Source organism: Salmo trutta, unplaced genomic scaffold (genome assembly GCF_901001165.1).
Source record: "Salmo trutta unplaced genomic scaffold, fSalTru1.1, whole genome shotgun sequence".
In the NCBI taxonomy this organism is placed as follows: Eukaryota; Metazoa; Chordata; class Actinopteri; order Salmoniformes; family Salmonidae; genus Salmo; species Salmo trutta.
In genome coordinates, this window is record NW_021822874.1 from 44,131 (window position 1) to 67,358 (window position 23,228).

Genomic DNA, 23,228 nt, shown 5'->3' on the forward strand with positions numbered 1-23,228 from the left:
AACGAGAGGAAAGTCAAGCGCTCAACATCTGACTTCTGGGTATTCTGAGATAAACAGCACCCAGAACCTGTTGCCATGGTTCCCCTCTCTGTGACGGCTTGGACGGTATCCGACCAACGCTCTCGGTAGATACACACCTAACCACCCAGCACATTTTATATCGGACAATAATAAATCATGTTTAAATCGGTATTACAGCCCTCGTACAAACCAAACTGAGCCCGGTACATTTAGATAGACGGTCTACAAACATCGGAAACATCTGGAAATTTTAATTTATCAAAAGAATGTAAAAAAAAAACAAAAAAACATTTTTTAAATATCTTTTTAAATATATTTTTAAATATATATTTTTTCTCAGCAACATGCAAATAGTCCAAAAAACGATTCCTCATTAAAAAAAACACACAAATATCTGAGGATTCAAATTCATCTGTCCAAACTCTTCAAATATTATAAATATTTTCTACCAAATTGTATTGACTACTATGGTAATAGAGAAAAGCACCTGTCTCTAAATCAATTATAAATATGACAGGAGATTCTATAGCTGGAGACGCCTAAAGTTCAGGGGTCAAACTAGTTGACCTGGGGGAGTGGGAGGGGGAGGGGGGTCAGTCAGACGGACGCCAGGCTTTTTAACTTCCCTAGTAAACAAACGTTGTCTCATCATCCAATCAAAAAAGTCTCTTCTGTTCCCCCAGTGAGATCGAAACAGGAAGCTCCTCTCTACTGATCTATTTTCTGATATATAATCATCGTTTACATGCAAACTGCTGGTGGCCCACTAAGGGTGACATGGTACAGGGGAGGGGTTAGAGTTGGGGGGAGGGATTAGAGATGGAGGGCGGGGTTTAGAGATGGAGGGCGGGGTTAGAGATGGGAGGGCGGGGTTAGAGATGGAGGGCGGGGTTTAGAGATGGGGGGAGGGGTTAGAGATGGAGGGGCGGGGTTAGAGATGGAGGGCGGGGTTAGAGATGGAGGGCGGGGTTAGAGACTGACTGGGTCAGGGGACAGGGGTTAGGGGTACAGGGGTTAGGATACAGGGGTTAGGGTACAGGGGTTAGGGGTATAGGGGTACAGGGGTTAGGGGTACAGGGTTACAGGGGTACAGGGGTACAGGGGTTAGGGGTACAGGGTTACAGGGGTACAGGGGTTAGGGGTACAGGGTATAGGGGTACAGGGGTACAGGGGTTAGGGGTATAGGGGTTAGGGGTATAGGGGTTAGGGGTACAGGGGTTAGGGGTACAGGGGTACAGGGGTACAGGGTATAGGGGTACAGGGGTACAGGGGTATAGGGGTACAGGGGTTAGGGGTACAGGGGTCAGGGTTACAGGGGTTAGGGGTACAGGGGTTAGGGGTATAGGGGTTAGGGGTACAGTCGTTAGGGGTACAGGGGTTAGGGGTACAGGGGTTAGGGGTACAGGGTTACAGGTGTACAGGGGTTAGGGGTACAGGGGTACAGGGTACAGGGGTTAGGGATACAGGGGTACAGGGGTTAGGGGTACAGGGGTTAGGGATATAGGGGTACAGGGGTTAGGGGTATAGGGGTTAGGGGTACAGGGGTACAGGGGTTAGGGGTACAGGGGTTAGGGGTACAGGGGTATAGGGGTTAGGGGTACAGGGGTTAGGGGTACAGGGGTTAGGGGTACAGGGGTTAGGGATACAGGGTTACAGGGGTGCAGGGGTTAGGGGTACAGGGGTTAGGGATATAGGGGTACAGGGGTTAGGGGTACAGGGGTTAGGGGTATAGGGGTTAGGGGTTAGGGGCAGGGGTACAGGGGTATAGGGGTAACATTAGTAGAGGGTAAGGTGATAGTGAGGGGTGGGTGTTGAGGTTCCATCTCTACATATGACCTGAGTACAGCTTTAGGCTGCTGGAGAGATGCATGACCCTGTCCACAGCCCTGTGTATAGCAGGTTAGGTATATATACTGTATGTCAAACACATTCAGGTGGATGTACAGGTACACTGTGAGGGATCTAGCCAGCCCTCAGACAGGGCTGACTGGTAGACACTGTGGATAGGAGACGGCCGGCGGGGAAAAAGGACGGGGACTGGAACTAGCGAGGAACAACATGAGTCACGTTGTGAGGAACCGTCAGGAACAGAGACATTACCGCTCTTTGACTACAGCTGGTTCGTTAGGTTGTAGATATCTACACTGACACATCTCAGCCCTCCTCCTCTCCTCTCTCCTCTCCTGTCTTCTCTTCCTCCTCCTCTCTTCTCCTCTCCTCTCTCCTCCTCCTCCTCCTCTCTTCTCCTCCTCTCCTCTCTCCTCCTCTCCTCTCTCCTCTCTTCTCCTCTCCTCTCTCCTCTTCTCCTCCTCTCCTCTCTCCTCCTCTCCTCTCTCCTCCCCCTCTCTCCTCACCCTAGAAATAAACCTAATCTCATCCCCAGCAGAGAGCATCAGACACAGTCAAAGCTTAAAAACATTAGACTCAAATATAACTTGAAGCTTGAAAAAAAAGCTTTAAATTACGTTAACTCATAAAAAAACACGAGTTCAAGATTAAAAAAACAGTTTTCCTCGGTTACTGTTTCAGTGAAGTGAACTTTGTTTAGCTAACAGAGAACAAACACTTTATAAAAACATCCAATCACAGGAGGATGACGGAAACAAAACAACCAATCGGACGGTTCAACTCGTCTGTGTCAAAAACAAAACATTACAGACCTCTGGGGAAAAAGAAAATGTGTTTCATTAAAATGCATAGGAGTTATTTCATCGCCTCAGACATCACATATGTTCTGTATTTACAACGTGGCACACACCTGTCTGTCTGTCTGTCTGTCTGTCTGTCTGTCTGTCTGTCTGTTATACCTGTCTGTCTGTCTCTTATTCCTGTCTGTCTGTCTGTTATTCCTGTCTGTCTGTCTGTCTGTCTGTCTGTCTGTCTGTCTGTTATACCTGTCTGTCTGTCTGTCTGTTATACCTGTCTGTCTGTCTGTCTGTCTGTCTGTCTGTCTGTCTGTCTGTCTGTCTGTCTGTCTGTCAGCAGTTGAAGACTTGTCCATCAACATCTATAATAGAGAGCATCTGAACAGACTGATGCATATGGGATAAAATACACACAACACAACACACAACACGCAACACGCAACACGCAACACGCGTGTCCCGGTCCGCTGTCCTCTTCTGTCTGTCTGTCTGAGAGATCAATGTGATCGTGGACCAGGACAGGAAACAGGAAGTAGGAAATAGGAAGTAGAGCTCCTGTAGAGGACTTGGAAGGAGCACCGTCAATCTCCCATCACTTCCTGTAAGGATCAGAGGTCAGCCAGGCGCTGGTTCCTGATTGGCTCACGTGAGGGCAGAGTGTCATAAATGTTTGTTCCTGATTGGCTGGCTGGTGTGAGGAGTGTCAGAAATACTTTGGCTACAGATTTATGTGGCTTTAGTCCTGGACTAAATAACGCTGAGTTACAACCTCACTACCCCTCTCTCTCTCTCTCTCTCTCTCTCTCTCTCTCTCTGTCTCTGTCTCTCTCTCTCTCTCTCTCTCTCTCTCTCTCTCTCTCTCTCTCTGTCTCTTTCTCTCTCTCTCTCTCTGTCTCTTTCTCTCTCTCTCTCTCTCTTTCTCTCTCTGTCTCTCCATCTCTCTCTCCCCCCCCCCCCCCAACCGGTCTCTGTCCAGATCAGGCCACACCCTCTGGATGGGGTTTAGTCTTTCTGACGAATCCCTCTCCTCCTACAGTACCGGGCTCTGCTCTCATTGGGCAGTTCTCCTGTTCATCGAGCTAAACCCCGGCCTGCTGTTAAAGTGCGAGGGACTTGTGTCCGGTTCATTACTCGATAGGCCAGCGGACATGCCACTCGTGTATCTGTGCTCCAGTTGGTCGAAGGTGAACTGTGGGAGGGGCATGTAGTCACCGTAGAGAGAGGAAGGTCTAGTGTCGGAGTTCAGGGGCTGGGTGTGTGTGTGAGACGACGGGGCGTGTGTGTGAGACGACGGGGCGTGTGTGTGAGACGGGGTGTGTGTGTGAGACGGGGTGTGTGTAGGTGTGTGTGTCGGCGTTAGCCTGTGCGTAGGAGTGTGTGCTTCGGCGACGTCGTAGGATGGGGTTCTGCGTCTCAGCAGCGGGTTGCAGTCCGCCTGCGGCTCCGAGGGGGCGTGGCCCGCCGAGTCACATGGTGGGTGGATCGAGATGCAGGGCGGGCTCATCCTCTTCTTCCTGCGACCTCTAACCTCTGACCTCTCTTCCTCCTCCTCCTCCTCCGGAGGGGGCGGGCAGATCTCGATGGAGTGTCGTCGCTGGTCTTCAGGACAACGGGGTTTATCCAGGAAGCCCCGGGTGTCTACGCTGAAGCCCTTCCTCGGGTCGTGACCTTTTAGCCCCGCCCCCAGCAGACTGAGCGCGCTCCCTCGGCCCCTCAGGGAAGGGGGGAAGTCAGGGGAGGCGTAAGGGGAGAGGGAGTGACACCGCCCACTTCCATGTCCGTCCCACCAATGGCGCGCTGAGCTGGTGATGTGCCACACCTCCTCGTCGGCGGGGTCCGAGAGGAAGGGGGGAGAGGGGGGGCGGGGGGAGAGCAGGGAGAGGGACAGGGGGAGAGAGGGGAGGGTTGAGAGGGGGTCCTGTCTCTCTACTGAGGCGACACTCCGAACCTCCACTGAGTCCAGCTTCACAGCCACCTGGAACACAGAGAGGACACAATGGGGGAATGTTAGGGTCACAGTGTGTGTGTGTGTGTGTGTGTGTGTGTGTGTGTGTGTGTGTGTGCCAAGTCAAATGAGCCAAATATTTCTTAGCCAAATAAGTTTTATGGTGGTAGACCAAGCATGGTGCGTGCGTGCGTGCGTGCGTGCGTGTGTGTGTGTGTGTGTACTCGCCTGTCTGCGCAGCCCCCTGGGCGAGGGCCTTGGCGGGGCGATGTGAGGGGGAACAGGGTGAGAGAGGCTGGACAGTACAGCCTGGTCTCCACATGGCTGGGAAGACGTCACACAGCCTGAGGAGACAAGATAAACGGAAACCCAACACTTAAACACTTAGACTGGCGTTGGGATATGGACTCAGAGAGACTGTTCCTCCTGAGGTATAAAACCTGCAGGCTGTTACAGTCAGTCAACAGGAGTCTTTGGGTGTAACTCTAGCATGACTGTCTCTGGGGCTAACATGCTACTAGCATCCATGGGGGCTAAAATGCTACTAGCATCCATGGGGGCTAACATGCTACTAGCATCCAGGGGGCTAACATGCTACTAGCATCCATGGGGGCTAACATGCTACTAGCATCCAGGGGGCTAACATGCTACTAGCATCCATGGGGGCTAACATGCTACTAGCATCCATGGGGGCTAACATGCTACTAGCATCCATGGGGGCTAACATGCTACTAGCATCCATGGGGGCTAACATGCTACTAGCATCCATGGGGGCTAACATGCTACTAGCATCCATAGGGCTAACATGCTACTAGCATCCATGGGGCTAACATGCTACTAGCATCCATGGGGGCTAACATGCTACTAGCATCCATGGGGGCTAACATGCTACTAGCATCCAGGGGGCTAACATGCTACTAGCATCCATGGGGGCTAACATGCTACTAGCATCCATGGGGGCTAACATGCTACTAGCATCCATGGGGGGCTAACATGCTACTAGCATCCATAGGGCTAACATGCTACTAGCATCCATGGGGGCTAACATGCGACTAGCATCCATGGGGGCTAACATGCGACTAGCATCCATGGGGGCTAACATGCTACTAGCATCCATAGGGCTAACATGCTACTAGCATCCATGGGGCTAACATGCTACTAGCATCCATAGGGCTAACATGCTACTAGCATCCATGGGGGCTAACATGCTACTAGCATCCATGGGGGCTAACATGCTACTAGCATCCATGGGGGCTAACATGCTACTAGCATCCATGGGGTTTAAACATGCTACTAGCATCCATGGGGCTAACATGCTACTAGCATCCAGGGCGCTAACATGCTACTAGCATCCAGGGGGCTAACATGCTACTAGCATCCAGGGGGCTAACATGCTACTAGCATCCATGGGGCTAACATGCTACTAGCATCCATGGGGCTAACATGCTACTAGCATCCATGGGGCTAACATGCTACTAGCATCCATGGGGCTAACATGCTACTAGCATCCATGGGGCTAACATGAATTAAGTCTGTAGCTCTTCCAAGTAATGACTTTTTTCACAACTGCCACCATTTTGGCGCCAAAATTCAACCTTGCGCAATACCCTAGATGCAGTTGCACCCCTAAAAATTAAAAACATCTGTCATAAGAAACTAGCTCCCTGGTATACAGAAAATACACGAGCTCTGAAGCAAGCTTCCAGAAAATTGGAACGGAAATGGCGCCACACTAAACTGGAAGTCTTCCGACTAGCTTGGAAAGACAGTACCGTGCAGTATCGAAGAGCCCTCACTGCTGCACGATCATCCTATTTTTCCAACTTAATTGAGGAAAATAAGAACAATCCGAAATTTCTTTTTGACACTGTCGCAAAGCTAACTAAAAAGCAGCATTCGCAAATGGAGGATGGCTTTCACTTCAGCAGTAATAAATTTATGAACTTTTTTGAGGAAAAGATCATGATCATTAGAAAGCAAATTACGGACTCCTCTTTAAATCTGGGTATTCCTCCAGGGCTTCATTGTCCTGAGTCTGCACAACTCTGCCAGGACCTTGGCTCAAGGGAGATACTAAAGTGTTTTAGTACTATATCTCTTGACACAATGATGAAAATAATCATGGCCTCCAAACCCTCAAGCTGCATACTGGACCCTATTCCAACTAAACTACTGAAAGAGCTGCTTCCTGTGCTTGGCCCTCCTATGTTGAACATAATAAACGGCTCTCTATCCACCGGATGTGTACCAAGCTCACTAAAAGTGGCAGTAATAAAGCCTCTCTTGAAAAAGCCGAATCTTGACCCAGAAATTATAAAAAACTATCGGCCTATATCGAATCTTCCATTCCTCTCAAAAATTTTAGAAAAAGTTGTTGCGCAGCAACTCACTGCCTTCCTGAAGACAAACAATGTATACGAAACGCTTCAGTCTGGTTTTAGACCCCATCATAGCACTGAGACTGCACTTGTGAAGGTGGTAAATGACCTTTTAATGACGTCAGACCGAGGCTCTGCATCTGTCCTCATGCTCCTAGATCTTAGTGCCGCTTTTGATACCATCGATCACCACATTCTTTTGGAGAGATTGGAAACCCAAATTGGTCTACATGGACAAGTTCTGGCCTGGTTTAGATCTTATCTGTCGGAAAGATATCAGTTTGTCTCTGTGAATGGTTCGTCCTCTGACAAATCAATTGTAAATTTCGGTGTTCCTCAAGGTTCCGTTCTAGGACCACTATTGTTTTCACTATATATTTTACCTCTTGGGGATGTCATTCGAAAACATAATGTTAAATTTCACTGCTATGCGGACGACACACAGCTGTACATTTCAATGAAACATGGTGAAGCCCCAAAATTGCTCTCGCTAGAAGCCTGTGTTTCAGACATAAGGAAGTGGATGGCTGCAAATTTTCTACTTTTAAACTCGGACAAAACAGAGATGCTTGTCCTAGGTCCCAAGAAACAAAGAGATCTTCTGTTGAATCTGACAATTAATCTGGATGGTTGTACAGTCGTCTCAAATAAAACTGTGAAGGACCTCGGCGTTACTCTGGACCCTGATCTCTCTTTTGAAGAACATATCAAGACTGCTTCAAGGACAGCTTTTTTCCATCTACGTAACATTGCAAAAATCAGAAACTTTCTGTCCAAAAATGACGCAGAAAAATTAATCCATGCTTTTGTTACTTCTAGGCTCGACTACTGCAATGCTCTACTTTCCGGCTACCCGGATAAAGCACTAAACAAACTTCAGTTAGTGCTAAATACGGCTGCTAGAATCCTGACTAGAACCAAAAAATTTGATCATATTACTCCAGTGCTAGCTTCCCTACACTGGCTTCCTGTTAAGGCAAGGGCTGATTTCAAGGTTTTACTGCTAACCTACAAAGCATTACATGGGCTTGCTCCTACCTATCTTTCCGATTTGGTCCTGCCGTACATACCTACACGTACGCTACGGTCACAAGACGCAGGCCTCCTAATTGTCCCTAGAATTTCTAAGCAAACGGCTGGAGGTAGGGCTTTCTCCTATAGAGCTCCATTTTTATGGAATGGTCTGCCTACCCATGTGAGAGACGCAGACTCAGTCTCAACCTTTAAGTCTTTACTGAAGACTTATCTCTTCAGTAGGTCCTATGATTAAGTATAGTCTGGCCCAGGAGTGTGAAGGTGAACGGAAAGGCTGGAGCAACGAACCGCCCTTGCTGTCTCTGCCTTGTCGGTTCCCCTCTTCCCACTGGGATTCTCTGCCTCTAACCCTTTTACAGGGGCTGAGTCACTGACTTACTGGTGTTCTTCCATGCCGTCCATGGGAGGGGTGCGTCACTTGAGTAGGTTGAGCCACTGACGTGGTCTTCCTGTCTGGGTTGGCGCCCCCCCTTGGGTTGTGCCGTGGCGGACATCTTTGTGGGCTATACTCGGCCTTGTCTTCGGACGGTAAGTTGGTGGTTGTAGATATCCCTCTAGTGGTGTGGGGGCTGTGCTTTGGCAAAGTGGGTGGGGTTATATCCTGCCTGTTTGGCCCTGTCCGGGGGTATCATCGGATGGGGCCACAGTGTCTTCTGATCCCTCCTGTCTCAGCCTCCAGTATTTATGCTGCAGTAGTTTATGTGTCGGGGGGCTAGGGTCAGTCTGTTACATCTGGAGTATTCTCTTGTCTTATCCGGTGTCCTGTGTGAATGTAAATATGCTCTCTCTAATTCTCTCTCTCTTTCTTTCTTTCTCTCGGAGGACCTGAGCCCTAGGACTACCTGGCATGATGACTCCTTGCTGTCCCCAGTCCACCTGGCCATGCTGCTGCTCCAGTTTCAACTGTTCTGCCTGCGGCTACGGAACCCTGACCTGTTCACCGGACGTGCTTGTTGCACCCTCGACAATTACTATGATTATTATTATTTGACCATGCTGGTCATTTACGAACATTTTAACATCTTGACCATGTTCTGTTATAATATCCACCCGGCACAGCCAGAAGAGGACTGGCCACCCCTCATAGCCTGGTTCCTCTCTAGGTTTCTTCCTAGGTTTTTGGCCTTTCTCAGGAGTTTTTCCTAGGGAGTTTTTCCCAGCCACCGTGCTTCTTTCACATGCATTGCTTGCTGTTTGGGGTTTTAGGCTGGGTTTCTGTACAGCACTTTGAGATTTCAGCTGATGTACGAAGGGCTATATAAATAAATTTGATTTGATTTGATTTGAAAATAATGACAACAAAGACATATTGACATCGTAAAAATAGATCCAAGTGTTTCAAAATATAAAGGATATTTCCTGCTGAAAACCTCATTATTGTATTTAGTACAATGTTTACCATCTTTGTCATTACGATTTTAAAAATATAAAATAGCTTTATTTTATTATTGGATATATTTGACATGTTATGAAAATTCCATGAAATCCTGAAAGTGTTCCAAAAATTCCTGTAGATTACTGGTAAACTTTGAAAGTTAGTAGTAATATACCTTCCCCTTTGCAACCCTTAATGAGAGAGAGAGAGAGAGAGAGAGAGGGGAAGAGGGAGGGAGAGAGACAGAGAGAGAGAGAGAGGGGGAGAGACAGAGAGAGAGAGAGAGAGAGAGAGGGGGGAGAGACAGAGAGAGAGAGAGAGAGAGAGAGACAGAGAGAGAGAGAGAGACAAGAGAGAGAGAGACAGAGAGAGAGAGAGCGAGAGAGAGAGAGAGAGAGAGAGGAGAGAGAGAGAGAGAGAGGAAGAGGGAGGGAGAGAGACAGAGAGAGAGAGAGAGAGAGAGAGACAGAGAGAGAGAGAGAGACAGAGAGAGAGAGAGAGAGACAGAGAGAGAGAGACAGAGAGAGAGAGAGAGAGAGAGAGACAGACAGAGAGAGAGCGACAGAGAGAGAGAGAGAGACAGACAGAGAGAGAGAGAGAGACAGAGAGAGAGAGAGACAGACAGAGAGAGAGAGAGTGTGTGTGTACCTGAGGCTTGGTACTGGGGGCTGGTGTGTTCCTGTAGAGGGTAGGGGGCGCTAGCAGGTCGTACAGGAGGAAACATGTAGCTGTCGTTAGGGAGAGAATGCATCCTGGATACGGACAGCTTCCTTGGCGACAGAAGCTCCTCCTCCTGGCTGCACTGACCTCCTCCTCCTGTAGAGGGAGACCAGACCATCTACGTTAGGCTGTGAGTGTGTGTGTGTGTCTGTGGTCTGTGTGTGTGTGTGTGTGTGTGTGTGTGTGTGTGTGTGTGTGTGTGTGTGTGTGTGTGTGTGTGTGTGTGTGTGTGTGTGTCCAGTTTAAGGTTGCAAAATTTACGGGAACTTTCAACAAATTCTCTGGTTTTCCAGAAATCCTGGTTGAAAGATTCCAGATCTCCTCCTTATTCCTTCCTGATTCCGGGATTCCTCCAACCAGGATTTAGGTAAAACCAGGGGATTTATTAAAAGAATCCAGTTCACTGGAGAGCTTGTAAAGTGCTGCACTAGCAACACAACAGTAATAAATCCATCGGTTCAAGTCCCTACAGACTACAGACCATCTATACTGCATCAACACGCCGACTGGACTGGAGAGAACACACTGCACACGCTCAGTCAGCACACATCCACTGCTCTCTCTCTCTCTCTCTCCCCTCTCTCTCTCTCTCTCTCTCTCTCTCTCTCTCTCTCTCTCGTCTTCTCTCTCTCTCTCTCGTCTTCTCTCTCTCTCTCTCTCTTCTCTCTCTCCCCTCTCCTCCTCTCTCTCCCTCTCCTCTCTCTCTCCTGCCCATAACCATCCTCTAGTCCTAAGTGTTGTTTCAGAGTCTTGTGTTTTACCTCAGTACCCCCCTCTAACCCCCCAAACCCGGCAGCTAGATCGCTAAGCCCCTTGTGGTAGCCTCCTTCTCCTCTCTTTTCTCTCTGATCTGTCTCACCTGACCAGGTCTCTGATCTGTCTCACCTGACCAGGTTTCTGATCCGTCTCACCGGACCAGGTCTCTGATCTGTCTCACCTGACCAGGTCTCTGATCTGTCTCACCTGACCAGGTCTCTGATCTGTTTTCACCTGACCAGGTCTCTGATCTGTCTCACCTGACCAGGGTCTCTGATCTGTCTCACCTGACCAGGTCTCTGATCCGTCTCACCTGACCAGGTCTCTGATCCGTCTCACCTGACCAGGTCGTCTGATCTGTCATCACCTGACCATGCTCTGATCTGTCTCACCTGACCATGTCTGAGCTGTCTCACCTGACCAGGTCTCTGATATGTTTTCCCCTGTTTTCACCACGCTGACGCAGGTCTCTGATCTGTCTCACCTGACCAGGATCTCTGTATCTGGTCTCACCTGACCAGGTCTCTGATCTGTCTCACCTGACCAGTCTCTGATCTGTCTCACCTGACCAGGTCTCTGATCTGTCTCACCTGACCAGGTCTCTGATCCGTCTCACCTGACCAGGTCTCTGATCTGTCTCACCTGACCAGGTCTCTGATCCGTCTCACCTGACCAGGTCCCTGATCCGTCTCACCTGACCAGGTCTCTGATCTGTCTCACCTGACCAGGTCTCTGATCTGTCTCACCTGACCAGGTCTCTGATCTGTCTCACCTGACCAGGTCTCTGATCTGTCTCACCTGACCAGGTCCCTGATCTGTTTTCACCTGACCAGGTCTCTGATCCGTCTCACCTGACCAGGTCTCTGATCTGTTTTCACCTGACAAGGTCTCTGATCTGTCTCACCTGACCAGGTCTCTGATCCGTCTCACCTGACCAGGTCTCTGATCTGTCTCACCTGACCAGGTCTCTGATCTGTCTCACCTGACCAGGTCTCTGATCTGTCTCACCTGACCAGGTCTCTGATCTGTTTTCACCTGACCAGGTCTCTGATCTGTCTCACCTGACCAGGTCTCTGATCTGTCTCACCTGACCAGGTCTCTGATCTGTCTCACCTGACCAGGTCTCTGATCTGTCTCACCTGACCAGGTCTCTGATCTGTCTCACCTGACCAGGTCTCTGATCTGTCTCACCTGACCAGGTCTCTGATCCGTCTCACCTGACCAGGTCTCTGATCCGTCTCACCTGACCAGGTCTCTGATCTGTTTTCACCTGACCAGGTCTCTGATCTGTCTCACCTGACCAGGTCTCTGATCTGTTTTCACCTGACAATGTCTCTGATCTGTCTCACCTGACCAGGTCTCTGATCCGTCTCACCTGACCAGGTCCCTGATCTGTCTCACCTGACCAGGTCTCTGATCTGTCTCACCTGACCAGGTCTCTGATCTGTCTCACCTGACCAGGTCTCTGATCTGTCTCACCTGACCAGGTCTCTGATCTGTTTTCACCTGACCAGGTCTCTGATCTGTTTTCACCTGACCAGGTCTCTGATCTGTCTCACCTGACCAGATCTCTGATCTGTCTCACCTGACCAGGTCTCTGATCTGTCTCACCTGACCAGGTCTCTGATCCGTCTCACCTGACCAGGTCTCTGATCCGTCTCACCTGACCAGGTCTCTGATCCGTCTCACCTGACCAGGTCTCTGATCCGTCTCACCTGACCAGGTCTCTGATCCGTCTCACCTGACCAGGTCTCTGATCTGTCTCACCTGACCAGGTCTCTGATCCGTCTCACCTGACCAGGTCTCTGATCTGTCTCACCTGACCAGGTCTCTGATCTGTCTCACCTGACTAGGTCTCTGATCTGTCTCACCTGACCAGGTCTCTGATCTGTCTCACCTGACCAGGTCTCTGATCTGTCTCACCTGACCAGGTCTCTGATCTGTTTTCACCTGACCAGGTCTCTGATCTGTTTTCACCTGACCAGGTCTCTGATCCGTCTCACCTGACCAGGTCTCTGATCTGTTTTCACCTGACCAGGTCTCTGATCTGTCTCACCTGACCAGGTCTCTGATCTGTCTCACCTGACCAGGTCTCTGATCCGTCTCACCTGACCAGGTCTCTGATCCGTCTCACCTGACCAGGTCTCTTATCCGTCTCACCTGACCAGGTCTCTGATCCGTCTCACCTGACCAGGTCTCTGATCTGTCTCACCTGACCAGGTCTCTGATCTGTCTCACCTGACCAGGTCTCTGATCTGTCTCACCTGACCAGGTCTCTGATCTGTCTCACCTGACCAGGTCTCTGATCTGTTTTCACCTGACCAAGTCTCTGATCCGTCTCACCTGACAAGGTCTCTGATCTGTTTTCACCTGACCAGGTCTCTGATCTGTTTTCACCTGACCAGGTCTCTGATCTGTCTCACCTGACCAGGTCTCTGATCCGTCTCACCTGACCAGGTCTCTGATCCGTCTCACCTGACCAGGTCTCTGATCTGTCTCACCTGACCAAGTCTCTGATCTGTCTCACCTGACCAGGTCTCTGATCTGTCTCACCTGACCAGGTCTCTGATCTGTCTCACCTGACCAGGTCTCTGATCTGTCTCACCTGACCAGGTCTCTGATCTGTTTTCACCTGACAAGGTCTCTGATCTGTCTCACCTGACCAGGTCTCTGATCTGTCTCACCTGACCAGGTCTCTGATCTGTCTCACCTGACCAGGTCTCTGATCTGTCTCACCTGACCAGGTCTCTGATCTGTCTCACCTGACCAGGTCTCTGATCTGTTTTCACCTGACCAGGTCTCTGATCTGTCTCACCTGACCAGGTCTCTGATCTGTTTTCACCTGACCAGGTCTCTGATCTGTTTTCACCTGACCAGGTCTCTGATCCGTCTCACCTGACCAGGTCCCTGATCCGTCTCACCTGACCAGGTCTCTGATCTGTCTCACCTGACCAGGTCTCTGATCTGTTTTCACCTGACCAGGTCTCTGATCTGTCTCACCTGACCAGGTCTCTGATCTGTTTTCACCTGACCAGGTCTCTGATCCGTCTCACCTGACCAGGTCTCTGATCCGTCTCACCTGACCAGGTCTCTGATCTGTCTCACCTGACCAGGTCTCTGATCTGTCTCACCTGACCAGGTCTCTGATCTGTCTCACCTGACCAGGTGAGTGTGGGCGTGGCCCCGCGTAAGCCCCGCCCAGCGCCGACGCATTAGAGGCGGAGCTAAGACGTCTAGCTCTCTCCATCTCCAGCGCGATCTCGGCGTCCATCTCGGCGTCCTCCTTGGCCTCCTTGTTGCTCTCCTCCAGGTGTTTCATCAGCACCGCCACCACCACGTTGACCAGAACGAACTGGGCCATGAGGACGAAGGTCACGAAGTAGACCGGAGACATCAGAGGAAGGTAGGTCAGACAGGAACGCTCCTCTGGGAGACACTCACGCAGCGTGTCCTGGATGGGGGGGAGAGAGATGGGTCTCTATCTGAGTTTGTGTCAGGAGTAACAGGTGTGTGTGTGTGTGTCAGTAGTAACAGGTGTGTGTGTGTGTGTCAGTAGTAACAGGTGTGTGTGTGTGTGTGTGTCAGTAGTAACAGGTGTGTGTGTGTGTGTCAGTAGTAACAGGTGTGTGTGTGTGTGTGTCAGTAGTAACAGGTGTCTGTGTGTGTGTCAGTAGTAACAGGTGTGTGTGTGTGTGTGTGTGTGTGTGTGTGTGTGTGTGCGTGTCAGTAGTAACAGGTGTGTGTCTGTCTGTGTGTGCGTGTGTCTGTCTGTCTGTCTGTCTGTCTGTCTGTCTGTCTGTCTGTCTGTCTGTCTGTCTGTGTGTGTGTGTGTGTGTGTCAGTAGTAACAGGTGTGTGTCTGTCTGTGTGTGCGTGTGTCTGTCTGTCTGTCTGTCTGTCTGTCTGTCTGTCTGTCTGTCTGTCTGTCTGTGTGTGTGTGTGTGTGTGTCAGTAGTAACAGGTGTGTGTGTGTGTGTGTGTGTTCAGTAAGAGGTGAACCTTCATGATGCCGTTCCAGTTGTCCCCAGTAGAGACTCTGAACAGCGTGAGGAACGCCATCCCAAAGTTCTCAAAGGTGGCGTGGCGACTCAGACCCTCACACGGATTACTGTCGCTACACCCTGTAACACACACACACACACACACACACACACACACACACACACACACACACACACACACACCTGTTACTACTGACACACACACACACACACACACACACACCTTATTATTGTTACCGTCTTGATTAGAACAGAATAGGCCAGTTGGCGTTTCGCTGTAGTGAGAGCCAGACAGCAGCTGTAGTCACGAACACTGGGATCTGTCTGTGTCCTTCATCCCTAGAGAAACCTTCCGCCCTGCCTTTAAACCTTCTCTCTTCCCTTCCTCTCCCTGCCTTCTCTCTTCCCTTCCTCTCCCTGTCTTTAAACCTTCTCTCTTCCCTTCCTCTCCCTGCCTTTAAACCTTCTCTCTTCCCTTCCTCTCCCTGTCTTTAAACCTTCTCTCTTCCCTTCCTCTCCCTGCCTTTAAACCTTCTCTCTTCCCTTCCTCTCCCTGTCTTTAAACCTTCTCTCTTCCCTTCCTCTCCCTGTCTTTAAACCTTCTCTCTTCCTTCCTCTCCCTGTCTTTAAACCTTCTCTCTTCCCTTCCTCTCCCTGTCTTTTAACCTTCTCTCTTCCCTTCCTCTCCCTGAGAAGGAGAGAGACAGAGAGAGAGAGAGAGGAGAGACAGAGAGGGAGAGAGGAGAGACAGAGGGAGAGACAGAGGGAGAGAGACATGGAAAGAAAGAGATTGTGAGAGAAAGTATTTGGTGATTCGTGACTGCAGTGGTGAGAGTGTGTTCGCTGAAACTTTGACTGCGGCAGCGAGAGACAGAAAGCGAAAGAGAGAGAGAGAGAGAGAGAGAGAGAGAGAGAGAGAGAGAGAGAAAGGGAGAGAGACAGAGAGAGAGAGAGAGAGAGAGAGAGAGAGACAGAGAGAGAGACAGAGAGAGAGAGAGTAACTGACCCAGTTTCCCAAACAGCTCTACTCCCAGCGCTGCGTAGATGAAGAACAGCAGCATGAAGAGGAGACCCAGATTCCCCACCTAGAGAGACAAGACAGGATGTTAGATATTACACACACTACACACACTACACACGCACGCACGCACGCACACACACACACACCACACACACACTACGCACGCACGCACACTACACGCACGCACAACACTACACTACACTACACTACACACACACACACACACACACACACACACACACACACACACACACACACACACACACACACACACACACACACACACACACGAGCATACGTTACCTGCGGCAAGGCCTGCATGACCGTGTCCAGTAGAGCTCTCATCCCTGTAGCCAGCTTCAACAGCTTCAACACTGAGGAGAGACAACACTCCTTACTTTACCGCAAAACACAACGGGGTGTGTGTGTGTGTGTGTGTGTGTAGTGTGTGTGTGGTGTGTGTAGTGTGTGTGCGTGTGTGTAGATCCTCAGTACCCTGCTGTGTTTACCTCTAGTGATCCTCAGTACCCTGCTGTGTCTACCTCTAGTGATCCTCAGTACCCTGCTGTGTCTACCTCTAGTGATCCTCAGTACTGTGTTTACCTCTAGTGATCCTCAGTACCCTGCTGTGTTTACCTCTAGTGATCCTCAGTACCCTGCTGTGTTTACCTCTAGTGATCCTCAGTACCCTGCTGTGTCTACCTCTAGTGATCCTCAGTACCCTGCTGTGTTTACCTCTAGTGATCCTCAGTACCCTGCTGTGTTTACCTCTAGTGATCCTCAGTACCCTGCTGTGTTTACCTCTAGTGATCCTCAGTACTGTGTTTACCTCTAGTGATCCTCAGTACCCTGCTGTGTTTACCTCTAGTGATCCTCAGTACCCTGCTGTGTTTACCTCTAGTGATCCTCAGTACCCTGCTGTGTTTACCTCTAGTGATCCTCAGTACCCTGCTGTGTTTACCTCTAGTGATCCTCAGTACTGTGTTTACCTCTAGTGATCCTCAGTACCCTGCTGTGTTTACCTCTAGTGATCCTCAGTACCCTGCTGTGTCTACCTCTAGTGATCCTCAGTACCCTGCTGTGTTTACCTCTAGTGATCCTCAGTACTGTGTTTACCTCTAGTGATCCTCAGTACCCTGCTGTGTTTACCTCTAGTGATCCTCAGTACTGTGTTTACTTCTAGTGATCCTCAGTACCCTGCTGTGTTTACCTCTAGTGATCCTCAGTACCCTGCTGTGTTTACCTCTAGTGATCCTCAGTACCCTGCTGTGTCTACCTCTAGTGATCCTCAGTACCCTGCTGTGTTTACCTCTAGTGATCCTCAGTACCCTGCTGTGTTTACCTCTAGTGATCCTCAGTACCCTGCTGTGTTTACCTCTAGTGATCCTCAGTACCCTGCTGTGTTTACCTCTAGTGATCCTCAGTACCCTGCTGTGTTTACCTCTAGTGATCCTCAGTACTGTGTCTACCTCGAGCAATCCTCAATACTGTGTCTACCTCGAGCGATCCTCAGTGCTGTGTCTACCTCGAGCGATCCTCAATACTGTGACTACCTCGAGCGATCCTCAATACTCTGTCTACCTCGAGCGATCCTCAGTACTGTGTCTACCTCGAGCGACTCTCAATACTGTGTCTACCTCGAGCGATCCTCAATACTGTGTCTACCTCCAGCGATCCTCAATACTCTGTCTACCTCGAGCGATCCTCAGGGCTAGACTGTGTCTACCTCGAGCAATCCTCAATACTGTGACTACCTCGAGGGACTCTCAATACTGTGTCTACCTCGAGAGATCCTCAGTACTGTGTCTACCTCGAGCGATCCTCAGGACTGTGTTTACCTCGAGCGATCCTCAATACTGTGTCTACCTCGAGCGATCCTCAGGACTGTCTACCTCGAGCGATCCTCAGTACTGTGCCTACCTCGAGCGATCCTCAGTACTGTGTCTACCTCGAGCGATCCTCAGGACTGTGTCTACCTCGAGCAATCCACAGTACTGTGTCTACCTCGAGCGATCCTCAGGACTGTGTCTACCTCGAGCGATCCTCAGGACTGTGTCTACCTCGAGCGATCCTCAGTGCTGTGTCTACCTCGAGCGATCCTCAGGACTGTGTCTACCTCGAGCAATCCTCAGTACTGTGTTCTACCTCGAGCAATCCTCAGTACTGTGTCTACCTCGAGCGATCCTCAGGACTGTGTCTACCTCGAGCGATCCTCAGGACTGTGTCTACCTCGAGCGATCCTCAGGACTAGGCTGTGTCTACCTCGAGCGATCCTCAGGACTGTGTCTACCTCGAGCGATCCTCAGTACTGTATCTACCTCGAGCGATCCTCCGGACTGTGTCTACCTCGAGCGATCCTCAGGACTGTGTCTACCTCGAGCGATCCTCAGTGCTGTGTCTACCTCGAGCGATCCTCAGGACTGTGTCTACCTCGAGCGATCCTCAGTACTGTATCTACCTCGAGCGATCCTCCGGACTGTGTCTACCTCGAGCGATCCCCTAGACTATGTCTACATCGAGCGATCCTCAGGACTGTGTCTACCTCGAGCGATCCTCAGTACTGTGTCTACCTCGAGCGATCCTCAGTGCTGTGTCTACCTCGAGCGATCCTCAATACTGTGTCTACCTCGAGCGATCCTCAATACTGTGTCTACCTCGAGCGATCCTCAATACTGTGTCTACCTCGAGCGATCCTCAATACTGTGTCTACCTCGAGCGATCATCAGTACTCTGTCTACCTCGAGCGATCCTCAGGGCTAGACTGTGTCTACCTCGAGCGATCCTCAATACTGTGACTACCTCGAGCGACTCTCAATACTGTGTCTACCTCCAGCGATCATCAGTACTCTGTCTACCTCGAGCGATCCTCAGGACTGTCTACCTCGAGCGATCCTCAGTACTGTGTCTACCTCGAGCGATCCTCAGTACTGTGTCTACCTCGAGCGATCCTCAAGACTGTGTCTACCTCGAGCAATCCTCAGGACTGTGTCTACCTCGAGCGATCCTCAGGACTGTGTCTACCTCGAGCATCCTCAGGACTGTGTCTACCTCGAGCGATCCTCAGTGCTGTGTCTACCTCGAGCGATCCTCAGGACTGTGTCTACCTCGAGCGATCCTCAGTACTGTATCTACCTCGAGCGATCCTCCGGACTGTGTCTACCTCGAGCGATCCTCAGTGCTGTGTCTACCTTGCGCGATCCTCAGTGCTGTGTCTACCTCGAGCGATCCTCAGGACTGTGTCTACCTCGAGCGATCCTCAGTACTGTGTCTACCTCGAGCGATCCTCAGGACTGTGTCTACCTCGAGCGATCCTCAGTACTGTGTCTACCTCGAGAGATCCTCAGTGCTGTGTCTACCTCGTGCGATCCTCAGTGCTGTGTCTACCTCGAGCGATCCTCAGGACTGTGTCTACCTCGAGCGATCCTCAGGACTGTGTCTACCTCGAGCGATCCTCAGGACTGTGTCTACCTCGAGCGATCCTCAGGACTGTGTCTCCCTCGAGCGATCCTCAGGACTGTGTCTACCTCGAGCGATCCCCTAGACTATGTCTACCTCGAGCGATCCTCAGGACTGTGTCTACCTCGAGCGATCCTCAATACTGTGTCTACCTCGAGCGATCCTCAGGACTGTGTCTACCTCAAGCGACCCTCAGGACTGTGTCTACCTCGAGCGATCCTCAGGACTGTGTCTACCTCGAGCGATCCTCAGGACTAGGCTGTGTCTACCTCGAGCGATCCTCAGGACTGTGTCTACCTCGAGCGATCCTCAGTGCTGTGTCTACCTCGAGCGATCCTCAGTACTCTGCTGTGTCTACCTCGAGCGATCCTCAGTGCTGTGTCTACCTCGAGCGATCCTCAGTGCTGTGTCTACCTCGAGCGATCCTCAGGACTGTGTCTACCTCGAGCGATCCTCAGGACTGTGTCTACCTCGAGCGATCCTCAGTGCTGTGTCTACCTCGAGCGATCCTCAGGACTCTCATGATCCTGATGATGGTGGGGTTGATGGGTAATGATGCGTTCATTTTCAGCTCCTCCAGAGTGATGCCCATGATGGACAGCAGCACTATGGCCAGGTCCAGCTGGTTCCACCTGGATAAACACAGACAGACAGACAGACAGACAGACAGACAGACAGACAGACAGACAGACAGACAGACAGACAGACAGACAGACAGACAGACAGACAGATTTTTGTGTCAAGATCCAATGACCGAGTGAGGAACAGTTTTGTGTGTGTGTGTGTAGTGTGTGTATGTAGTGTATGTGTATAGTGTGTGTATGTGTAGTGTGTGTGTGTAGTGTGTGTGTAGTGTGTGTGTAGTGTGTGTATGCGTAGTGTGTGTATGTGTAGTGTGTGTATGTGTAGTGTGTGTGAGTGTAGTGTGTGTGAGTGTAGTGTGTGTAGTGTGTGTCTGTGTAGTGTGTGTAGTGTGTGTATGTGTAGTGTGTGTAGTGTGTAGTGTGTGTGTAGTGTGTGTAGTGTAGGTGTGTGTAGTGTGTGTGTGTGTAGTGTATGTGTGTGTAGTGTGTGTGAGTGTAGTGTGTGTAGTGTGTGTCTGTGTAGTGTGTGTAGTGTGTGTGTGTGTGTAGTGTGTGTATGCGTAGTGTGTGTATGTGTAGTGTGTGTATGTGTAGTGTGTGTGAGTGTAGTGTGTGTGAGTGTAGTGTGTGTAGTGTGTGTCTGTGTAGTGTGTGTAGTGTGTGTATGTGTAGTGTGTGTAGTGTGTAGTGTGTGTGTAGTGTGTGTAGTGTAGGTGTGTGTAGTGTGTGTGTGTGTAGTGTATGTGTGTGTAGTGTGTGTGAGTGTAGTGTGTGTAGTGTGTGTCTGTGTAGTGTGTGTAGTGTGTGTGTGTGTGTAGTGTGTGTATGTGTAGTGTGTGTGTAGTGTGTGTAGTGTGTGTGTCTGTAGTGTGTGTAGTGTGTGTGTGTGTGTGTGTGTGTGTAGTGTGTGTAGTGTGTGTGTAGTGTGTGTGTAGTGTGTGTAGTGTGTGTAGTGTGTGTGTATAGTGTGTGTGTAGTGTGTGTTGTGTGTGTGTAGTGTGTGTGTATAGTGTGTGTGTGTGTGTGTAGTGTGTGTGTATAGTGTGTGTGTGTGTGTGTGTGTGTAGTGTGTGTAGTGTGTGTAGTGTGTGTATGTGTGTGTTGTGTAGTGTGTGTAGTGTGTAGTGTGTGTAGTGTGTGTAGTGTGTGTATAGTGTGTAGTGTGTGTGTGTGCATGTAGTGTGTGTAGTGTGTGTGTGTAGTGTGTGTGTAGTGTGTGTAGTGTGTGTAGTGTGTAGTGTGTGTAGTGTGTGTAGTGTGTGCATAGTGTGTAGTGTGTGTAGTGTGTGTAGTGTGTGTGTGTGTAGTGTGTGTAGTGTGTGTAGTGTGTGTGTGTGTAGTGTGTGTAGTGTGTGTAGTGTGTGTAGTGTGTGTGTGTAGTGTGTGTGTAGTGTGTGTAGTGTGTGTGTGTAGTGTGTGTGAGTGTAGTGTGTGTAGTGTGTGTAGTGTGTGTAGTGTGTGTGTGTGGTGTGTGTGTGTAGTGTGTGTGTAGTGAGTGTAGTGTGTGTAGTGTGTGAAGTGTGTATGTGTGTAGTGTGTGTGTGTAGTGTGTGTAGTGTGTAGTGTGTGTAGTGTGTGTGTAGTGTGTGCAGTGTGTGTGTGTGTAGTGTGTGTGGTGTGTGTAGTGTGTGTAGTGTGTAGTGTGTGTAGTGTGTGTAGTGTGTGTAGTGTGTGTGTGTGTAGTGTGTGTAGTGTGTAGGGGTGTAGTGTGTGTAGTGTGTGTAGTGTGTGTGTGTGTAGTGTGTAGTGTGTGTAGTGAGTGTAGTGTGTGTGTAGTGTGTGTAGTGTGTGTGTGTGTGTGTAGTGTGTGTAGTGTGTGGTAGTGTGTGTGTGTAGTGTGTAGTGTGTGTAGTGTGTGTGAGTGTAGTGTGTGTAGTGTGTGTAGTGTGTGTGTGTGTAGTGTGTAGTGTGTGTAGTGTGTGGTGTAGTGTGTGTAGTGTGTAGTGTGTAGTGTGTGTAGTGTGTGTAGTGAGTGTAGGGTAGTGTGTGTGTAGTGTGTGTACTGTGTGTGTGTGTAGTGTGTAGTGAGTGTAGTGTGTGTGTAGTGTGTGTGTGTGTGTAGTGTGTGTAGTGTGTGTAGTGTGTAGTGTTTGTAGTGTGTGTAGTGTGTGTAGTGTGAGTGTGTGTAGTGTGTAGTGTGTGTAGTGTGTAGTGTGTGTAGTGTGTGTGTAGTGTGTGTAGTGTGTAGTGTGTGTGTGTGTGTGTATGTGTGGTGTGTGTGTGTGTAGAGTGTGTGGTGTGTAGTGTGTGTAGTGAGTGTAGTGTGTGTGTGTGTAGTGTGTGTGTGTGTAGTGTGTGTAGGTGTGTAGGGTGTAGTGTGTGTGTAGTGTGTGTAGTGTGTGTAGTGTGTGTAGTGTGTGTGGTATGTGTAGTGTGTGTGTGTGTAGTGTGTGTGTGTGTAGTGTGTGTGTAGTGTGTGTAGTGTGTGTGTGTGTAGTGTGTGTGTAGTGTGTAGTGTGTGTAGTGTGTGTAGTGTGTGTAGTGTGTGTGTGTGTGTAGTGTGTGTGTGTGTGTAGTGTGTGTAGTGTGTAGTGTGTGTAGTGTGTAGTGTGTGTAGTGAGTGTAGTGTGTGTAGTGTGTGTAGTGTGTGTAGTGTGTGTAGTGTGTAGTGTGTGTGTAGTGTGTGTAGTGTGTGTGTGTGTGTAGTGTGTGTAGTGTGTAGTGTGTGTAGTGTGTAGTGTGTGTAGTGAGTGTAGTGTGTGTGTGTAGTGTGTGTAGTGTGTGTAGTGTGTAGTGTGTGTGTGTGTGTAGTGTGTGTAGTGTGTGTAGTGTGTAGTGTGTGTGTGTGTGTAGTGTGTGTAGTGTGTAGTGTGTGTAGTGTGTGTAGTGTGTAGTGTGTGTGTAGTGTGTAGTGTGTGTAGTGTGTAGTGTGTGTGTGTGTGTGTGTAGTGTGTGTATAGTGTGTGTGTAGTGTGTAGTGTGTGTAGTGTGTGTAGTGTGTGTAGTGTTTAGTGTGTGTGTAGTGTGTAGTGTGTGTAGTGTGTGGGGTGTAGTGTGTGTAGTGTGTGTAGTGTGTGTGTGTAGTGAGTGTAGTGTGTGTGTGTAGTGTGTGTAGTGTGTGTAGTGTGTGTAGTGTGTGTCTGTAGTGTGCTGTGTGTGTGTAGTGAGTGTAGTGTGTTTGTAGTGTGTGTGTGTAGTGTGTGTAGTGTGTGTAGTGTGTGTAGTGTGTAGTGTGTGTAGTGTGTGTAGTGTGCGTAGTGAGTGTAGTGTGTGTAGTGTGTGTAGTGTGTGTAGTGTGTGTAGTAGTGAGTGTAGTGTGTGTAGTGTGTGTGTGTAGTGTGTAGTGAGTGTA

General features: G+C 49.8%; 1 protein-coding gene across 1 annotated transcript in view; it reads right to left on the bottom strand.

The window, feature by feature from the left end:
• Window positions 1-4,839: 4,839 nt before the first annotated feature.
• The window catches only part of LOC115186229 (voltage-dependent T-type calcium channel subunit alpha-1H), a gene marked incomplete at its 5' end in the record, with an annotated part of 42,705 nt that continues 24,316 nt past the window's right edge, over window positions 4,840-23,228 (bottom strand). Inside the window, 7 exon segments of the mRNA XM_029745904.1 lie at window positions 4,840-4,955; window positions 10,048-10,215; window positions 14,033-14,326; window positions 14,874-14,995; window positions 15,882-15,960; window positions 16,200-16,270; window positions 19,851-19,984. Coding sequence (XP_029601764.1) covers window positions 4,947-4,955; window positions 10,048-10,215; window positions 14,033-14,326; window positions 14,874-14,995; window positions 15,882-15,960; window positions 16,200-16,270; window positions 19,851-19,984 — 877 coding nt within the window.